Source organism: Gastrolobium bilobum, unplaced genomic scaffold, assembly GCF_033153095.1.
Source record: "Gastrolobium bilobum isolate Gb01-03AN ecotype WA unplaced genomic scaffold, APGP_CSIRO_Gbil_v1 utg6923, whole genome shotgun sequence".
Lineage (NCBI taxonomy): Eukaryota > Viridiplantae > Streptophyta > Magnoliopsida > Fabales > Fabaceae > Gastrolobium > Gastrolobium bilobum.
Window position 1 is genome coordinate 132,742 of NW_026896956.1, and position 21,317 is coordinate 154,058.

Genomic DNA, 21,317 nt, shown 5'->3' on the forward strand with positions numbered 1-21,317 from the left:
AAGTCAGCTCCTGACCAACAAGGCAACCCCATAGTTCCGCCATAAGTGAATTACCCTAACCCAGATATTTGGAAAAGCATGTAGTCCATCTTCCTGGCATCCCTAACTCAGGTATTAAGAATGTGGCTTACATACTCAAGAAGGGAAACAAATTAAGTATTATAAAAGTACATATATATTACAACCACTAAATATATTGCAACCAATATCAATGACAACAATCATATATAACCTTTAAGAGAAGCTAATGTCACAAGCCATGGTAAAAGTACATCAAATCCAACAAAATGTCAAAGAATTGCCATATCTAACAAATCAATCATCAAAATCAAGAGTGAAATCAAGATCCAAGAATCAATATAAGACGGGTCAACCCGCCCTGCCTATTTTTAGTGGGTCAGGACAAATTGATCCATATTATCAACCCTTACTGAGAGTGAAATATATCAATTTTAAAATACTACTAAACAAACATAAAATAGAAACATTTTTTTTTGGAGTTAACTCATCCCCAATTACTTCTTTGAAGAGAGTTGGTTTCCCCTGATATGCTCACAAACTTTGACTCTTTGAGCCAATTATGAGACTAATTCGAAGTGCGGGGCGGGTCAGAGATGAAGATATTTAAATCCCTCTCGAAGATGACATGTGAGGATTGAACCGAGATCCTTTTCTTTCTACTTACTCAACTCACTTACTATCATTTAATAGAAACATTTCATTCTAAAATACTTAAATGCTACCTTAATATTTACTTCATATAGAGTTTGTCTTAAAAGAAAAGGTGTAAGAAGGCTAAAGTCTTAACAATTTGTAAATTTATTTCACAAAGTAAATATTTTAATTGGATTTTCTATCTGATAAAACTGGAATTTTAAAATATTGAAAGTCGTTACACCTTAATCACATAAATTTAAAAGGGGGGGGGGGGGGTTATGGAGTAATCCTTATATGTAGGGGTGATAAACAAGTCAGGGGCCTTTGGCTCGGCTCGTGAAGGCTCAGGCTTACATGCCTAATATTGGTTGTTGGAACCAGGCTTGGACTTGTATAAAAGCTCGTTTAGTAAAAAGGCCTTAGGCTTCAATTCAAAAGCTCGGCCTTGCAGCCTCTCAGGCTGACCTAGTATATTAATTTTTATTTTTATTTATATTTTTATACTATTTGTAATAGCCCTCTTTCTCCTCTCAATCCATTTCACCCCTATTTTATTAGTTAAACAGACTTTTTGAATGATTTTGTTCTATATTATGTGTTTTCGATATACATTGAATTTATGAATATTTATGGAATTACTAGTGTTGTTGATTGTATATTCTGTTTGGATAAATTTTTATTGTCTTATTTTTTTCTAACAGGCCAAATCAGGCTTTTATTTTTTGTAAATAAGGCATGCCACATGCCGATAATTATATTCGTAAGAGGTAACAGACTTGATAAGATCGACACATTTAATCACAGACTTAGTCTTTTAAGACCAAAACTCGGCTCAGCTTGGCGTGTTAACACCCATACATATATGTTACTAAAACAATAAAAAAAATAGATACAACGGTAATCTTCCCTCTATTGAATACATCGTGGCAAAGTGTTTTTCCCATTTTTGAAAAGGGAAATATTATCCGAAAGAGAGTGAAGAAAGAATTTCACATTTCATTATTAACCATTTTGGTGTTCATCCTTAATACGGTCTCATCGCAATTCTACTTCTTACTATTTACCAAATAGATTCTTAATTTATATTTGAGAAATAATTTTTCTTATGTTGTAGGAAAATGCTTATCTTATGTTGTAGAAACAAGATTGCAAGTGAGACCCATAGATAAGAGGAGAGAGAAAAAAAAGAAAAAAAGAAATGGGACCCACCTAGCTTTTGTGTGTGTAAGAAATATAGTTATCTTATGTAAAAGTAGATAAATATAACCCTTTATATTTATCCCCTATGTTTTACCATAGTCATGTCAATTTTTCATAGCTTTCTACTTCCATTAAAATATATGTAAAACCCGTACTACTTTCTTCTAATAAAAAAATCAAGCGATTTGAGTTAGTTTGTATGCTTGATAAATATAGCGAGTAACAGTATTAATCAGTATTATTATTATTCTAATTTGAGGTGAAAGTTTAACATTTGAAGCATTTCTTTAGAAATAAAATGATTGCCTGTTAAAGTTAATTTATCTTTATTTTACCAGTCTGTTAAGTTTTCCGCTGCAACAAATACTCTTTCTTATTTATTTATTTAACTATTTTAGTTAAGAAGATGCTAAATTTTCTGACTAGGTGAATTCAATTGGTTCATTGTCATGTCCCATCATATAAATGCCCATAATATATCTGTAAATACATACAGCATAGCATATGTTAATAAATCTTATAACTGGCCTAAATTAAATAATATTGGGTGATTATTAAAAATATGGGTAAGATTATTTTATGGGTTTGATTTTTATGTAGTAGGAAATAAAATTATTTTCTACATACATATAAAAGTGTACGAGGCTCATGTAAGGCTATGTGAAGAGAAGAGGGAGAAAAAAATATGAATCTCACGTACTTTTATATATATGTAGAAAATAATTTTATCTTCTATAACATGAGAAATAGTAAGTTCTTATTTTATATCTTATAATTAGCACTTTTAATTTTAACCGTTGATTTTATTTATAACTAACAACTTTAATTTCTTATATAGGTAAGCAATTAAATGCAAATAAATCAATAATTAAGATTGGATATAAACTTTTTTATTTTTATGTCAATATAGGTTGATATCGTCGCTTAATATATAAATACACACACTAGTGCATTATTCTATATAAACGATTCTCCAAACAGAATAATGTAGGTCAAAGCACTAATGTGAATGAATTATAAATCTACCTAACTATGGAAAGTTGAATTAATAGCTATATACAAAAAATTTATCTGAAATTTAAACGAAATATAGTTTATCATACTAAACAAAAAAAAAAAACCTCATATTTAGTTTTATTTTATTTTTCGGTAAACTAGTTTTATTTTATTATATTTAGAGAACATGATACAATATAATATAAGAATTTAATTTTAACATATTGTTATCAATATAGAAAATTTATAATATTATTTTACAATATATTATAATATTTTAATTATATTCAATAATATATAATATATTAAATTCATTAAATAATTTGATAACACATTACTAAATTACAATATGAAAATTTTTTCTTATAATTTATAACTTCGTGCATGTAAAAAACCAGAACTGTTTTAAAAAAAAAAAAAAAAAACCAGAACTTTGTGGTATATAAAATACATTCTAAATACCTAATTGGAGCAGATTATGAATCATTAAAAATTCTTATTGAATATTTTTAACAAAAAATAAATTCTTATTGAATATTTAATTTTCATTAAAATCTCCGAATTATTTGTTTTTGTAATATATATTAATTGCATCTCTCTATTATATTCTTATTAATTGATTTGAATCATTTAAAAAATTAACCCGAATTTATAGCAAATATATAATAATTTTATCAAACTAATTTACACCAACTTCTTAACAAAAAAGAAGTTTATAATCATATCAACCTCACACAATCCACAACAGGAAAAATAAAAAATTTAAGTAACAAACTTTATTCCAAATACTTCCAAGTTCCAAGCCAGTTATAAATCCGCAAACAACCATACCCAAAATCAAAATTTTAATTCATCAAACTCACTAAATCAAAATTAACATTAAAAAAAAAAACGACAACAGCATCACACTACACGACACAACATTTGAGCCCCAAAACAAGAAATAAAAAAAATTAATACAACAAAAGAGAGAAATATTAAAGAAGATAGTTAAAGGGTTTAATATCTCTAATGAGATAAAATTATCTTCTATACACACATAAAAATCTTAAGTGCTCATATTTTCTCTTTTTATTCTTCTCTTTACATGATGTTATATGAGTCTCATATATTTTTATATGTATTGAAGATAAAATTATCTCAGTAACATAACAACATCAAACCCATACTTAAAACATGAAATACAGATAAACGCATCAATTGAAGAGGCTTTTTTTTTTTTTTGTACACGAGATTTAATTTACAACATAGTCGCATATTTTATACGGTTAGCCACCACACCACCCTCTTTCTCTGTCCCAACTTGTAAGTTATCTTACACAATACACACCACTTTCACCTTTCCTTCCCGTCGCCGGTTACCGGCAAAACATGTTTTGACGGCGTATCAATTCCGTTCAATCATGCGGCGGTTCCGTACCCGAGATCCGGTTTTTCTCTGCACTTCCAGGTACCCCCCACATTTATTTTTCTCACTCATCCCCAGTTTTGAAATTCATCAAAAAAAAATTTCTTTTTTTGGTTCGGATCCGATTCCGGTTCATGCTTCTTGAATCGGATCAGAGCAAACCCTTCAACTCAAAATTTGTTTTTCTTTTTCTTTTTCTGGGTGATGTTTTTCCTTTGCATGCAAATTTGTTCCATTTTTTTCCCTCTGTTTATTTTATTCCTTGTTATGAATTCGCAGATGATTCTGTCTCTGTAGCTGGAAATTAGATTAGGAAAATCGCTGATTTTCTGGTGTTGCCAGAATTTCGAATCTTTGTCGCTTATTCATTTAGTGTTGTGAATCTATATTTCGTTTTCTCTTTTTCCTTTTTTTTATCTGAGGTTATGGTTTTCCAGTTGATGTACCAATAGGGTGAAGTTCTGTAAAGGGGCGATTGGTTAGCATAAGGTGATTACAGATTCCTAACTAAAGTTTCTAAATTTGATGGAAAGAAGACATGGATAGAAATTGGTTGCGTGCCCTTGTTGGGATTTACTTTGTGGGTATATGCTGCATATGAAGGGATTGTCAAGATTTTTTGTTGGGATACACTGAAGATTTGTTAACATGGCGAAAAGAACATGTTTGGATTGTTCCTTGCTGGAAGATGAAGAGAAATTGGATAGCCTTGTGAATACTAGGGATGGAGTGAATGATGGTTTTTCTAGAATTGGACCAAATGATTCACTTCTTCCTGGTCTTGTCGATGATGTTGCACTGAATTGTCTTGCTTGGGTTAGTAGATCTGATTATGCTTCACTAGCATGCATAAATAAAAGGTACAACTTGCTGATTAGTAGCGGGTATCTATCTGGGTTGAGGAAGAAATTGGGAATTGTGGAGCTGGAGCATTTGGTTTATTTGGTTTGTGATCCAAGAGGATGGGAGGCATTTGACCCCAAGAGAAATAGATGGATAACATTACCTAAGATGCCTTGTGATGAGTGTTTTAACCATGCAGATAAGGAGTCCTTGGCTGTGGGGAGTGAACTGTTGGTTTTTGGCCGGGAATTGATGGATTTTGCCATTTGGAAGTATAGCTTGATTTGTCGCGGTTGGGTGAAGTGCCAGGGGATGAACCAACCTCGCTGCTTGTTTGGATCTGGCAGTCGTGGTTCAATTGCTATTATTGCTGGTGGAAGTGATAAATATGGAAATGTTCTACAATCGGCGGAGTTGTATGACTCTTCTTCTAGTACATGGGAACTGTTACCAAACATGCATACGCCGCGTAGATTGTGCTCTGGTTTTTTTATGGATGGCAAATTCTACGTGATTGGTGGCATGTCAAGTCCTACTGTTTCATTGACTTGTGGGGAGGAGTATGATCTTAAGACTAGAAATTGGAGGAAAATAGAGGGTATGTATCCATATGTTAATGGGGCTGCTCAGGCTCCTCCACTTGTGGCGGTTGTGGATAATCAGTTGTATGCCGTTGAGCATCTAACCAACATGGTGAAGAAATATGACAAGGAAAAGAACACTTGGAATGAATTGGGAAGGCTTCCAGTGCGGGCTGATTCTTCTAATGGATGGGGGCTGGCTTTCAAGGCTTGTGGAGAGAAACTTTTGGTTGTGGGTGGACAAAGGGGTCCAGAAGGTGAAGCTATTGTACTGAATTCATGGTCTCCTAAAACAGGGGTCGGGAATGGAACCATAGATTGGCAGGTACTTGGTGTGAAGGAGCATGTTGGGGTGTTTGTGTACAATTGTGCTGTTATGGGTTGGTCTGGTGAGATGCTTTTAGATTGACTCAACAGAAGATTCTGGTATCTACAATCTGACTTAGCTTTGAAGGACGCTTCCGTGTTTACTAAGTTAATTGTGGCTGGGATAGCTTTCCATTGATAAGAATTTGGGTTTCTTCTTTTAACATGGTTTATTTGGATGTGTTTCTCACTTCGATGATCCATATTTTTATTTGCTTTTGAGATTACTGAGTAGGCTTACACAGATATGTTCTGTTATCTTTTTCTTATCCAACTATGTAAACCAATAAATCAAGGAGTTTTATTTTTTAATGCTTCGAAGCTCATTCTTCGCTGCTTTGGTCCTGTAATGTATGAAATATTTGTCATAAATTTTGTCCTGTATTTATGCCTTGTGGAATAATTTTTGTGTGCTGGGGGGAAGGGGGGTTGCTTATCTTTCTAGAGTGTTTCAGAACTAAGTTTCTATGGAATATGGGTTGTGGACTGTAGCTGATGCACTCAGGAAAGTTGAATGACGAAGATTGTTCCCATATTAGGCCAATGATATTATATAGCTACCAATCTACCTTCATACTTGGCTCAAAATTCAGATGTCATGTTGCAAGCTTAGGTGAAAACAAGGTTATCAACGTATTTGAACTCTCTTTTTTCCCCTTGTTATTTATGATGTTATGGAAAATGAGGTCCCCTCAGTTCTATGATTTGTTTTTCACACCTTGTCCACACTTCCAGCTGTACTTCCTGGATTGAGATATTGATTTTATCTTCATGTTTTTTGTATAGCATCCACTTTCTACAACTTGACCCAGAAATGATTCTCTTCATTAATAAGGCTGTATAACTGTGAGTCTGGGACCATTCTTTATTATCTTAACTAACAAACATGTTTAGAAATCATAAGAGAAGGCTCAGTGCAATGGCCATTTTATTTATTCAGCAATGATAGTTTACAGTTATACTCTACAATGAATCTGTCTTTTACTCAAAAAAATTGCACCTTAAGCTAAGCTTATTATGCTAGCCATTTGTTGGTAATACATTGGTGTCTGTTTTCAGTAAGTAATTTGGAATCCTTTTGTACCAACTGGGTGATGCGTGTATATCCTAGAAGCTATAATGATATATGTGCCAATCGATCCAAAGGGGATTGTATCAATTTTCTTGGACTTAAAATGAAGGGAATAAAAGAAGTGATAGAAAGTTACATCGTTACAAATTTTAATTAACTACTTTAAATGGTAAATTCGTGTTTACATGGTTCTTCAATTTGCTTGAAGTCTCTAGTACGCATAAATCTCTGACTCACTTTCTGTTGCTTTTACACTGATGATTATAACAAGAAACTATATAGAACGTTACATAGTACTAGTTCCGTGGAAAACGCTAATGCTTACTGAAGATTATGTTGGTAGTGACATTGGTTGACATTGTGGGCCGAGCCAGAAATAAAACTTGGCTAGTGCTAAAAGATTCAATCAAATAAAATTCAGTCAATATTAAAATTGTATTATTTTTAAAAACTCAATTAGTATTAAAGTTGTATCATAATTTTTTTAAAAAAATTATATCATTTTTAAAAATTAATTAATGCCAAGGCACCACCTGATCAACAAGTATCTCCGCCACATGACACCTAACGTGAAGAAAATGTACACATTAGCATGTTGGGAATAGAATCCTTTCTGTCTGATAATGTGGTAGGGCTACTGCCACTATGCACCGGGCCTTCCTTTAGCTGTTGGTTTCTTTTCAACTTGGAGATTCCAAAAATAAAAAAGTTAGGAGTTTCATAAAGTATCAATTCTTTTTTCAAGTGAATAAAATAAGACATTTCTTTTGATAAAAATAAAAACAAAAACAGCCATTTTGTTTGTTGAAAACCAGGTTCCTTTCACCACTGAACTTTACTCCAAAAAGATTTCAACTTTTTGTTTCTTTTAATTTACTACAACATATGGCAAAACAGAGGGGTGGGGGAATTTCAATGGAAAAATTTGTTAGCCATATAATGATGTATATGATGCATGTAACCAAAATTAAATTTAGTTCTTGCCCTGCCTACAAAGCAGGAAATATCAGTACTTTGATTCCCATTAATATTATCTTTGGAAGGAAATTTTCTAAAGTGATCCCGGCCCATGTTCTTTAAGGTGATCCTTTCCTATTTTTGGAAAATTTTGTTTCCCTCTCACTCCCTCTCTTTTTAAAGAATTCCCTCTCACTCCCTGTTTTTTACTAATTCTGGATAGGGACCATGTATACCCGGCCCATCAAAATAAACCTCTTTTGGAAGGGATATAAGATCTTAATTCCAGACTCGACCCGTACTCAGAATTAGTTCCATAACCGATTCAAAGAACCGAAGCTTATGGAATACCGAGGGGGCCTAGTTGCCTAATTAGTGTAACTATCGTAAAAAAAAATGGAATAAAACGGAGGCGTATTACTCAACCAAATTCAAGTTCAAGAGTTTCTTTGAGGGCCTCTCATGAGTCCCACCAAAAGGGACAACCGAAATCACAAAAATTCCAAACATAAAAAGTACCACTCATGCTCACACAAAATGTTTTGATCAGAGCAAGAAAATTAAAAAGTCTGCAAGAAATTTTAAAAAATGCAAAATAACATAATAAAGTCCCAAAAGAAGCCTCCAATCCATTGTCACGAGAAAGCTAAATGACCACTGCTTTTGCTGCCATTAGAGAACAATCACTTCAATTTGAGGAGGCACATATTGTTTCAGACCATCCGCATACCATTTAGCAGAGCCATGACGCCGTTTTCTAATCCAGGCCCGAACATCATCGGGTGAAATATCCACATAATATGAAGAGAGAGGATCCACAACAATCTTGTTGAGATTAGGAGCATTCTCAACTATGCTAATCAGCAACTCAATTTGACTTGTGTCTCTTCTATATCCTGATACTCCCAACTCTTTCAGGTTTGGGAACTCACCTTTTAGATTAGCTTCCCACTCCTCCTCCTCCTCAGGCTTCATATTGCACCTAAGGAACTGCCATATCACACACACACACACAGCTGAAACTGTGATTGATATTAACATAATTCTTATTGTACTGATATCAGCATATACATGCAGCATCATCAATGATATGAAAGTGTAGTGCATATGAAAGAGCAATATATCACTATATAATTAGACAAAAACAAATGGGGCTGAAGTTGAAGACATCACAGATAATCAAGCTTGCAACAATGAAATGGAAGTTAGAGATAAGGGTGGACAAGGTTATTTTTTTATTTTTTATTTTTTCGGAACCGAACATAAGAAGGGTCGTTTCATGTAACATGAGAAGTATAAAATCCAATTTGATTCTAAAAAATAATTAGAGATATTGGATTATTCTTACCTTCACCTTAAGCACACATATTGAAGGAAATGCACTCAGTAAAGAAAGAGCACGATCCATCTTCCCTCCACATGTATGAGGAATTTGCAGCTCCAAATGCTTCACATTAGTGAACTCAGGTAGGCCTTCAAGAATTCCCTGAATGTGGATAACAGCATATGAACCATATTGATCAAAAGAAAACAAAAAAAACAAAACAAAACAAAATAAAATGTAATCTACTTAATTACCAACCTTATCATGGGGAAACAGGTCCAATTTCAGAACATTTAGCTGAGAGATTAACCCAAAAAGATCAACATTGTTCATGTTTGGTTGCAGGTAACTAGAATACCGTCCTCCAAAGGAAGCTTCCACAAGGTTTGGGACACTTTCAAAGTTGAACCTTCCAAAACCTCCAGAGTATCTAAATGTCATGAGATTCTCAGCAGAAATGTCTAGATGTATAATCTTGACTTCAACCAACTCCAAATGTTTCAGCTTCAAAGCTTGACCAGAAACTTTCAAGCGTAAAATGAAACTTTTGGATTCAATGACACACAATGTTTCAAGAGATGGACAAGTTGCTAGAAAATGCTCAATAACCTCACCAGTCACGTCCACAGCAGACAAACGAAGCACACACAGTGACTTCATTTCAAAACTTGTTGATGATATCACATTGCGAATCTTCTCGCTTATTTCGAAGAACGTTGTTGTGAAGTTGTAAAAGAAATTCAGCTCAAGCACTTGAACATTCTTCTCAGCAGCAAACTTAACCCATTGAGCTACCTTTTGAGGGTTACCCAATTCCATGCAAATTCTCAGTCCTTGCATAGTTGGACATTTCAGTGATTTCAAAACATGTTCCAAATCACTCATGAATTTCTTCCACTCAGAGACAAAAACAATGGATTTTCTTAAAGGGTTAAGCTTGTTTTGTCGACGCAAGTTATAATTCTTAAGTGAATGATCAAAGTTCACTACCCCAAAGAAATAGGTCCATTGATATCTCCACCTTGTTGATAGGATGCTAGTCCTACCAGCTTCTTTGATTGTTAAACGAGATAAAATGTTCGAAATGATTTCATTTGGCATTGTGCTTATGATGTCCTTCTTCTCCATTCTCTTCCCCTGCATCATTTTCTGACAACACCCCTTAAATGAATATAATTCAGCAAACAAAATACGTCATATAATTGCATTAAGAATAAATGAGTAGAATATTATGGAACTAAGCTACTTTGAAATCCATGCTATTTAGAAACCAATAACTTCTATATGTTTCATTTGCTTTGATTTTCTCTTACTGTCATTCAATTAGTGGTGAAAAAAAATAAATTAACGCAAATCAAATGGTCACAACATAATAAAATACTTCTCATGTAATATGAGAAGTATTTTTCCTTCATATATTATCAATAAGGGAATAATCCATTTATAAACTTTTTGTTTATAAACTCTTACAAATTATACTATGTAATTCCAAAAATATATTATTATTAACCGAATGTAATTCCGGAAATACATAATGTAATTTGTAAAAATTTGTAAATAAAAAATTTATAAATATAATCATTTCCTTATCAATATTACATACTAAAATAACAACTTTTTGTTGTAAATGTCTAATCAATACAATCAAAGCTAACATGTTTAACTGTGCAGTGTATATTATAAATACAAGTAAATTAATGGCCAATAATAAATGTAAGAGTATCCGTGTAAAATTATAAAAATAATATGCCCCCTAAAAGAATAATGCTAAATACACATATTAATAGACTCATCACTTTACATTTATAAAGTTTATATAAGTAATCATATTTTGTTTTAGGGAAATATAAGAATCATGTTGCAGGAATGACACTGTTTATTCCTGCAACAAGGATCTGGCAACGTATCTTGAGGATACGGCGCCATATCCTGATTTTGGTTTGACTTTTTTTTAAGCGTGGGACCCACACTTGATTTGTGTGTGCAGGAAAATAGTCTTGTCATGTGACATAACAAAAAACAAACCCTTTGTTTTATATACACCTACTCTAATTTATGCAAAAGTGAAATGATATGCATGATGCATCATAGCACCAAACATTATTTTTAAAAGAGATTACGATCTACAAAACACGTTGACCTAATATACATATATATATATATATATACACACATATATATGTATATATGGAAAAAGTTATATTTACAATCTATTTTTATTTACAATCTTTTACAACCATATTTTAATCATTGATTTCCGCCAATCAACGGCTATCATTCATTACGAATTAATAATTAATTAATGAGTTTGATTTGCGAAAATAATAACCGCTGATTGACGGAAATCAACGGTTAAAATATGATTGTAAAAGGTTGTAAAAAAAAGGTTGTAAGTATAACATTCCCCATATATATATATATATATATATATATATATATATATATATATATATATATATAGGTAAAATCATTTATGCAGCCGCTTTATGTACAGCAACGACAGGTGTATGGTTATGATTCCTCACATTTAATGTTTTCATCCTTTGTATGGTTATGATTCCCCGCATTTAATGTTTTCAAGTATATATATGGCAAGTATTTGATTGCTATATGTACAGCAGCTGCAGAAATGTAAATCTTATATATATATCTATATATATATATATATATATATATATTATAGAGGTCAATAAATATACGATAAAAAATAAAACCATTATCAATAATAAATGCTCGTAAATACTTAATTAAATAGAAATTTAAAAATATTAACTTAACTGAATTAGTAAATAGGTCAGAGACCATCTCTAATAGCTTGTTATCTAGCTGATTTTGGTCATCAGGGTCCCAAATTTACCTGGAGGAGGGGTACTCTTTCGGAACGGCTTCATCACGCCTGTGCTAATGAAAGCTAGAATGTGTCCTTTCCAAATAGAGTTATGTATTATCTCCCTTATTATAGTTCTGATCACCGTCCAATATTGCTCTGTGAAGGTCAACACTCTTTAAACGTAAATAGAGAGAAGCCTTTCAGATTCTTGGCGGCATGATTGTCCCATAACTCATTCTCTGATCTAGTCAAAGAAAGTTGGACTAGAGAGTGTAATTGGCACTTAGCGAGCAATCACTTCCGTGAAAAAGCCATCTCTTGGCACATGGATTGCTTCAAGGAAGAGGAGAGGAAAAAGAATAAGCTCCATGCTCGCCTCCGAGGGATTGATCGCAGTCTAAGTTAGCAGCCTTGCCTTGCTTTAGAAAGTCTTCAATAGGAAATTTGGCAGCAATTAAATGAAACCTATCTCAGAGAAGAGATTACTCAGTACTAACGTGCTAGATCTGACTGGATTCATTTTGGAGATCATAATTCTAAATTCTTCCATTCGGCAACAATTGCTAGGAGAAGAAGAAACAAGATTGATGCTCTGCAGAATGATGCGAGTCATGACCATGGCAATGGAATACTACAACAACTTGTTCAAAGAGGATAACCACTTCCGTCTTTTATTTCCCATAAGGAACAAATTTCCCAAACTGGACAGGAGGGTACTTCAGGTGTTAGAAAATCATCCTAGCATTGAGGAGATCAAAGGTGTTGTTTTCTCTATGGGGCCTTATAAGGCGTTAGGTGTTGATGGCCTCCATAGTATATTCTTTCAAAGTCAATGGGATTTAGTGGGAAATTTTGTCTGTAATTTTATCCAGGATATCTTTAGAAATCCCCAACAAATTGAAGAAGTAAATCAGACTCTTCTCTGCTTGATCCTAAAAATAGGGACACCTTAAACATTTAAGGACTTTCACAAGATTAGCTTATGTAATGTAATTTATAAAACGGTAACTATAGTTATTGTTAACTGTTTTAAATGCAGATGGAAAAACTGGTGATGCCTAACAAGTGCAGCTTTATCAAAGGGATATGTGGCATTAATAACGTCATAATTTCCTGGGAGTTGATTCACTCAACGGACTAGAAGGGGATCTAAAGGGTGGATGACTATCAAGGTGGACCACGAAAAGGCCTGTGATATAATCAACTGGGAATTCCTCGAAGATACCCTATATGGCATAGGAATCCCTACTAGTCTGATTAGGCTTATTATGTGGTGTGTTTCTTTGTGCACAATGAACTTTCTTTGGAATGGGACTTGCACTCAAGAGTTTCATCCCAAAAGAGGATTGAGGCAAGGAGATCCATTATCTCCTTACCTCTTTGTCCTTTGTATAGAAAGGCTAACTTATCTTATCAATTATGCTGTGGAGCAAAAAAGTTAGAAGCCAATGGTGATCTCCTCCAATCTCCCATTTATTTTTTGCTGACGATCATCTTTTGTTTACAGAAGCTACTCAAGAGCAAATCACTATAATACAACATATTCTTCATACTTTTTGCAGTTCCTCTGGGGAAAAAGTTAACCAGGGAAAAACTAAATTCTATTTTTCTCGTAACGTAAGGCACACTAAAGTAGGAGAGATTAGTCATAATCTGGGGTTCTATCTTACTGTGGATCTTGGCCAATGTTTAGGCATCCCTTTACATCACAAGCAAGTGGACAGATCATCATTCTCCTATACGTTGGATCACCTTCATTCTAAAATGAGTTCTTGGAATCATGCCAGTTTGTCCCTCGATGGTCGAGTGACATTATCAAAAGCGGTGTTGACCGCTATTCCATCTTACCCGATGCAGGTAAGCATATTTTCTCACCACCTGTGATGAGATCGATGCAAAGATCTGAAGCTTTGTTTGAGGCTCTTCTTCAAAGACTAGGTGTCTTCATCTTGCAGATTACAATCAAGTTTGCTTAGATAAAAATCATAGTGGCTGGGTCTGCGTAGTATGAGAAAGATGAATTCAGCTTTTATCATTAAGGTTGGGTTTAACTTTCTCACTTACCCTGATACATTATGGTCCATGGTCCTGCATGCAAAGTATAAAGTAGAATACGATATGATGCCCTATATTAACGCCCCAAACACTAACTCTCGTTTGTGGAAGGGAATCAAGTGTCATTAGTACGTTATCCTGGACAGTAGTCGAGTCTTAATTGGTGATGGAAGATCCACTATGTTCTGGCTTGATAATTGGTTTCCTGAATGTGGCCCTTTGGTAACCTATGCATTGTCGCATGTTTCTGATACAGACTTGTTGCAGTATGTGACAAACTACGTGGATGCATTGGGTTGTTGGAAATGGGATTCTTTTCATAACTTGTTTCCTGGCTACATCGTCCAGCATCTCTTGAATTTTCTTCCTTCCTCTGAGCAAGATGGTAAGGACCACATTATTTGGAGGGAGATAGTAGATGGTGTTTTCACTCTAAAGTCAGCTTATGATTTGTTAAACATAACACAACTACAATTCAAGCTCGTCAATGGGACAACATTTGAAAGTAGGTAGGACCGGAAGGAGTTTATATGTTCCTTTGGTTACTAGTTGGAGAAAAGCTGCTAACTAATAATCGAAGGCTACAACGTCACATAACCTCTTCAGTTGTTTTCCTTCGATGTAATATTTCATGCGAAACTATTCTCCATGTTATCCGTGATTGTCCTCAGTCGATGGAGGTTTGGAGGATGGTGGTGCATCAGACTAGTTGGTAGGTTTTCCTCACGCTTAAGATGTATGACTGGATTTTCTCTAATTTGAAAATTTGAAGAAGCTTGGGAATGGACGCTGATTGGCCTATACTTTTTGGGATATTAACGTGGAGCATTTGGAGGAGAAGAAAAACGTGGGTTTTTGAAGGAAAACATCATAGTGCCTATATAATTACCCACTCAGCCTTGGGGTTTAGGAATAATGTCATGCAAGAAGCAGCCACCCTTCATGCAACAAGTCTTCAACCGAGAAACCGTGTAGAGAAGATGATAGCCTAGACATGCCCTCTATTAGGCTAGGTAAAACTTAAAGTTGATAGGGCTAGAGCTAGTAATGGGATCAGAACCAGTTCTGGAGATGTTACTTGAGACCCAACCGAAGCTTGAATTATCGATTTCTACAAGAACTTGGGGCCAGGTACTGTCTTGCATGCAGAATTGTGGGCTTGTTTGGAAGGATTGCATTTAGCATGGGAAAAAAGATTTAGAAAAGTATGGCTGGAAGAAGATTCTCTCTCAGTCCAGCAGATTATATCAAATGGGTGTCATCAAGATCACCCTTCGTCGAGCTTGGTGCAACATATTAGGGGAAGTTACAAAGATGCTAGCAGGTGCAAATTTCTCATATCCACCATGAAGGAAATAAAGTGGTTGATTTCCTAGCCTCATATGCTTATAGCTTCTCTTGGGCAGTGCAAGTCTTTGATGACCCTCCTCCTGGCTATCTTCAAAGTTTATACAACGACTTCGTTGGAGTTCGCTAGGCTAGGTTCTGTACTTAGACCTCTTTGCTGTATTTTTTCCTTTCTTGAGCTTTTCGAAGAAGAAAAAAACATAGGTCTAATCGGTCGTTTAACCTATTGCTACCTTAAATTGTAAAATATTCTTTGGTATTAACTTTTTATTTTAAAAGTTTTATGTTGATCTAGTTATTAATTAGGATATAGTCAGGTTGGTTGGAGTTGAAAAATTAACCTGATTAAAATACTAACAGTGTGCATGTCAACCTTTCTAGAATTAGTTTTTTTTCAATTTTTGTTCCCTAGAACAGAAATAGATAGAAATAGTATTTGACAAAATCGATTTAATTTTTTGTTCCCGAGAATGAACCGGTTCAATTTCTGTGGTAGGGAATTGGAAAAAGGAATTTTTTTTTCTTCCTATTTTCTGTTCCCAGGCACAAAATGAGAAACTTGTCTTTTTTAATCACCCTACACCACCACCATATCGACACGACCACCGCCATCATCGTCGTACCACCACCATCTTCGTCACCACCAACACCATCACGATGCTACCGCCACCTTCACGCCATCACCACCATCATTATCCTCATGCCACCATCACCACCACCACTACTACCACCACCACCAACCACCACCACCATTAACCACTGTTGTTACCACCATCACCACGCCATCGCCACCGATACCACCACCATCACCATCACTACCAACATCGCTGTAACCACCACCATGCCACCACCACCACCACTATAGACGTAGCCACTGTTGGTACCACCACTGCCGCCACCATGCCACCACCATCGTCGCAGCCACTATCGTCACCACCATCACCGCCATTACCAGCACCACGACACCATCATTGCTACCACCTCTGCCGCTGCCACCACCATCGCCACCACTACCACCACCACCACACCATATGAAAAGAAAAGTGATGATCCAATTTTTTTTTATGCTTAATAGGAATGATTTTTATTCTATTATTTGTTGTGTTTTCAAATATAATTCTCATTCTCAGAATAAAAATAGAACATGTTATCAAACACATTTTTTTTCTCAGAAATTGCTCCAAGAAATATAAATATGAAAGAATTATTTCTTTTCAAAAATAGTGCCAGAGAACAGAATGGTTGTAATGCACACCCTAAGTATATTAGGTATGACTCATACTTTGCATTCAAGCGACGATTTTTCTTACGCGGATGCCAAGAAAGCCAATGGGAATTCCAAGACCGCAGAGGTCTGCTACTGTTGTAAGTTTTAGATTTGTTTTATGTTTTTTTTAGTAGTTTGGGCTTGGGCCCATGAATAACTATTGTTGCTTAAGATTTATAAGGCTATTTATATTTTTCTTATAAATAGAGTGCTTTGTAATGAATGTGGGATTGTTTGGTCCCTACAAAGTACAATTTGGGTCAAGCTAAACCCATTCTACAAACACCATAAATCAAAATCGATGCAAAAATTACTAATTGAAAACTCCTCACTTTTCACTATAAGGTGACCTATACGATCCTCGGTGACATTGTTAAAAGTGGATACGTTTGAATCACAAGATCAAAAATTCGTTCTTCGGAGAAATACTCTTAAGGAGGTCTTAGAACTTTACCATACCCGAATCAAAATTGGGGAAGTAATGTGTGTGTATATATATATATTAAAAAGTGACCTATATGGAAGCATCAACAACATGATCGTAAATCCACTTCCTTTCTAAAAGCCATTTCAAAACAAACTAGATGCTTTAACTATTGAAATCTATTATCTTAAAATCCATTATTAAATAGTGAGGCATTTAATTGCTTTATCATTGAGTAAAGCACATAATTAATTTCATCTATACTACAAAGATTTTTTCCAAGGGCAAATCGAGCAAGAATAGGTGCCGGCCAAATTTCGATACGCAAAATTACTCGACTTACGAGAAAATATGTATCCGGTACACAAAATCCCTCGATTTGTAAACATCGATACCACCAATCGCTTATTGATAAGTGATATATGAATAACACTACAAACTTTTCTAAAACATGTGTTATGCATCAACATTAGAAAGGGGTACCGTACGAAGATATATGAATGCAACAATGAAAAATCCAAACCCAATATTAGACAATATGTCCTTAAGACGATTATCCCCTCTCAATGATTGTAACATCATTTTAGATAACATCTTTCACTTCCTGTATAGCTTTTTAATTGAAAGAAAAATATATGATGAGTTCTATAGAAACAAAAACATAAAGCAAAAGAGTACATGGGTGAGAATAAAATTTACCTGCAAAGAGCTCCCAAGATCGAAGATATCTTCCTTTTGATGAGAATTATTAGAGAAAACTCATACATAAAAAAGGAAGAACTTTTTTCTTATATAAAAAAAAGTCATACATAATAGTACAAAAAACATATTTGCTTTTATCAAGCATTGATTAAATTGCCATATACGATGCATTTTTTAAAATAAAAAAATAAAATATTTCTTATTATGTCTGTAATTTTGACATGAGGAAAAATCAACAACTTATGGAGTGGTAAACTTTCTGATTCATTAAATGAAATTGAAAAAATAAACATTTTTTTATTGCGCCCATGATACTCCAATAAACATATTTGTTTTTATCAAACATTGATTAAATTGCCATATACGGTGGTGCATCTTTTAAAATAAAAAATAAATAAAATATTTCTTATTGTGTATGCGACTCTGACATGATGAAAAATCAACTGTTCATGGTATAACACCTCATATATTTGAAATATATTATTAAATGCCTAATTGAGGGTTAGAGGGCATATTTAGATAAAATCATAAGTTTTGAGTCAAAATACCAATCAAGGGCAAAATGGCAATTTGCCAACTGTATAGCCCTGGAAGTGGAATGTTAAATTGGAGCATAATTTGATGAAAATAATACTAAAAATTTTAGAATGAAAATTTGAGTTGATAGGTGCGTTTTGAGAAATTTGATAAATAGTGATTTATACTGGGTATAATTTTACTGGAAAACGTGAAAATAGAATTAATATTCTAAGAATTGAAAACATTGTTGAGTTTGGATGAAATTGATAATTTATGAATTTAGTGAATATTGGTGAATTAAATGAGTAGGTTGTGAGACCCACTTTAAGTGACTTAAGTGGCTTAAAGACATAGGAAATCAAACTTGGCTCATTCTCTCTCCTCTCTTCTTCCCCTTCTCGCAGCCTCCTCCATTGTTTGGGAAAGAAAGCTCTTCAAAATTCCATCTTGAGTTAGAGCCATTTTTAGAAGGAATCTTCAACTACAAAGTTGTTCCCCACTTTCTTGTGAGTGTGTTTCATGTGGAGTGCATCTTGTGGGGAGCATTGTGTGAGGAGATCTTCTTCCCTATAGCTTGAATGATTTTGGTGTGAAAGAGGGCATTTGTGAGTGGTTTTGGTTGATTCAAGGCTTGGAAATTACTCCTTGGGAATCTATTGGTGGTTACCTCTCACGAATTCAATAGAGGTGGATCAAGCTTGGAGCTAACGTTGGAGAGCATTATTTTTAGAATTTAGGTAAACTTTTGGTACTGGGGTTAATCACCATGCCCAAGTTAGGGGTGATGGTTGGATGTGTGCTCTTTGATAATGTGTGTAATAGTATGATCATGCATTATTGACATGTTGATTGACATGCGCGTGACATGTTGTATGATATTACAATTGTGATCTCTGACTAGTAGATGTGTTGGTTTGGACTTCCGCCGATTTATGCTCCTTTGGGGAGTTCCGGCCGGGTTTTGCCGTAGAGTCGTCTCTGGTAGCGGCACTAGGGAGCTCCAAACGTGGGACTTCCACTAGATAAGTCTCCTTAGGAGTTCCACTTGGGTTTGCCATGGAGTCTCTCAACCATGGGAGAGGCGCCAAGAAACGTCCCGAGAGAAGTTTGATGGAGTCCTTGAACAGAATCTTAGTAGGGATGTTCTTGGATTGTGCCCAGTTGGTTATATGATTTTGTATGTTATAATGTTCATATATGTATCATTGCATGCACATTGAGTGAGCCATGAGTGGAGTGCCCCTCAAAGACCCTTGGTTTACTAAGATATATATGTATATCTCACCCCACGTTTGGGGCACCATTTTAGGTACTACTAACCATGTTGGGGCTTCAGGAAAGAGGTCTGCTTAGAGGCTATGATGGATATATAATGTGCATGTGGATTACTTGGTATTTTGCAGAGGATTGCATAGGATGCACATACTAGCAATTACTTTGTATATTGGACTTAGGATATGAACATTGGATTGCATGAGATTATAATTTCCATGCTTTGGTTGTTCATATATGGTTCTAAGTCATTTGATCTTGGTTTTTATTTTGGTATATCAAATTATATATGTCTCATATTGTTATTTTGAGTATTGATGAGCATGAGAGATGTCCATGCCACTTGGTATTATTTGAGGCATTGATGTTGTAAACAAATATATTTTGGAGAATTCATATGATGGAAGGGTTAATGACCTATTAGATAATGTTCTATGTGAAGATAGATAGATAGTTATTATATGATGTAAAATTGTCTTTTAGGTCATATGGTGAATGGGAAGTAATTTCCAAAAGGAAAATAGGTGAAAACAGGGGAGGGCATATGTTGCCAAGTTGGAGAGCATTAAAACGCTCAAATGGGAGTTAAAACGCGCTTACACTAAAGAAAAAAGGGGAAGTCCCTTGTTGGAGAGCGTTGAAACACGCAAATGAGCGTTCAAACATGCAAAAAAATGCAAAGGATACCTGTGGTGGGCGTTAAAACATGCTATTGGGCATTACCATGCGCTAAGGTGTCATTTCCTTCAGGTCCCAAGCATTTTAATGCGCTATTGAGTGTTGAAAAGCGCTAACAGAAAGAAATATGGGTTCGATGAGCGCGTCGAAATACTCTGGAGAGCGTTAAAAACATGCTACCCGAAATCAGCACAAACGTAGTTTAGTAAAACTTGTATAACTTGAGCTACGGTGCTCCAAATTGAGCGCGGTTTGAACCCACGAGTAGCTAACAAAGAGATATATAACATAGTAAGAGATGAGAATCATAAGGGAAGTGTGGAACTATTAGGGTAACAAGAAAAAGTGAAGACACTTAGTACTGAACATGAATAAAATAAGTTTTAAGCTTTGTTGGTATATGGGAACCACTTAGCATTTTTAAATGTAAGTTGTATGGTATTAAGCTATGGTATTCGTAATTCCATAATAAGTTTTGAGTTATGATCACAGTTAGTAAAATGCCTGATACAATTATTTTAAAAGTGCAAACGGTATTAAAAATAAAAAGTTTTCCTGTAATTTCAAATAACTGTTGTGATTGTAACTGCGCTTAATATCATATTTGAGGATAACACATCGGTCCAGGAATGGGGTGTTACACATGGAGTGATAAACTTTTTGATTTATTAAATAAAATTGCAAAAATAAACATTTTTTTACCACCAATGCTCATGGCCTCGGAAGGGTACTAGACTTTATTATGCTCGGTTCAGTGTCGAATTTGGATGCCCATGACCATGGAAGGGCATGAGACTTTATTACACTGGGTGCGGTGTT

At 34.6% G+C, this 21,317-nt stretch overlaps 2 protein-coding genes across 3 annotated transcripts; one reads left to right on the forward strand and one right to left on the reverse strand.

Annotated features, from left to right (window-relative positions):
* Positions 1-4,130: 4,130 nt before the first annotated feature.
* Positions 4,131-6,584, forward strand: LOC133302965 (F-box/kelch-repeat protein At5g60570-like). 2 transcript variants are annotated; one of them, XM_061502788.1, is made up of 2 exons: positions 4,131-4,303; positions 4,541-6,584. In XM_061502788.1, the coding sequence occupies exon 2, from the start codon at positions 4,910-4,912 to the stop codon at positions 6,092-6,094; it is 1,185 nt and encodes a 394-aa protein (XP_061358772.1). In that variant the 5' UTR covers positions 4,131-4,303; positions 4,541-4,909; the 3' UTR covers positions 6,095-6,584. The 2 variants fall into 2 exon arrangements, with proteins under 2 accessions (XP_061358772.1, XP_061358771.1); XM_061502787.1 differs by having other exon boundaries at positions 4,699-6,584.
* A 2,168-nt stretch (positions 6,585-8,752) lies between these two features.
* Positions 8,753-10,532, reverse strand: LOC133302961 (F-box/LRR-repeat protein At3g58900-like). The gene is made up of 3 exons (XM_061502780.1): positions 9,663-10,532; positions 9,429-9,566; positions 8,753-9,070 (listed from the first exon to the last, which is right to left on the reverse strand). Exons 1-3 carry the CDS (start codon positions 10,530-10,532, stop codon positions 8,753-8,755), a joined length of 1,326 nt encoding a protein of 441 aa, XP_061358764.1.
* Between the last annotated feature and the right edge of the window lie 10,785 nt (positions 10,533-21,317).

What these genes read in the sequence shown, in the direction of transcription:
- LOC133302965 (XM_061502788.1), top strand. Translation starts at nt 4,910, where the DNA reads ATGGCGAAAAGAACATGTTTGGATTGTTCCTTGCTGGAAGATGAAGAG.
- LOC133302961 (XM_061502780.1), bottom strand. Translation starts at nt 10,532, where the DNA reads ATGGAGAAGAAGGACATCATAAGCACAATGCCAAATGAAATCATTTCG. An exon ending in ACCTGTTTCCCCATGATAAG is followed by an intron (nt 9,567 to 9,662) that starts GTTGGTAATTAA and finishes ATCCACATTCAG; the next exon opens with GGAATTCTTGAAGGCCTACC. An exon ending in TATGTGTGCTTAAGGTGAAG is followed by an intron (nt 9,071 to 9,428) that starts GTAAGAATAATC and finishes GTGATATGGCAG; the next exon opens with TTCCTTAGGTGCAATATGAA.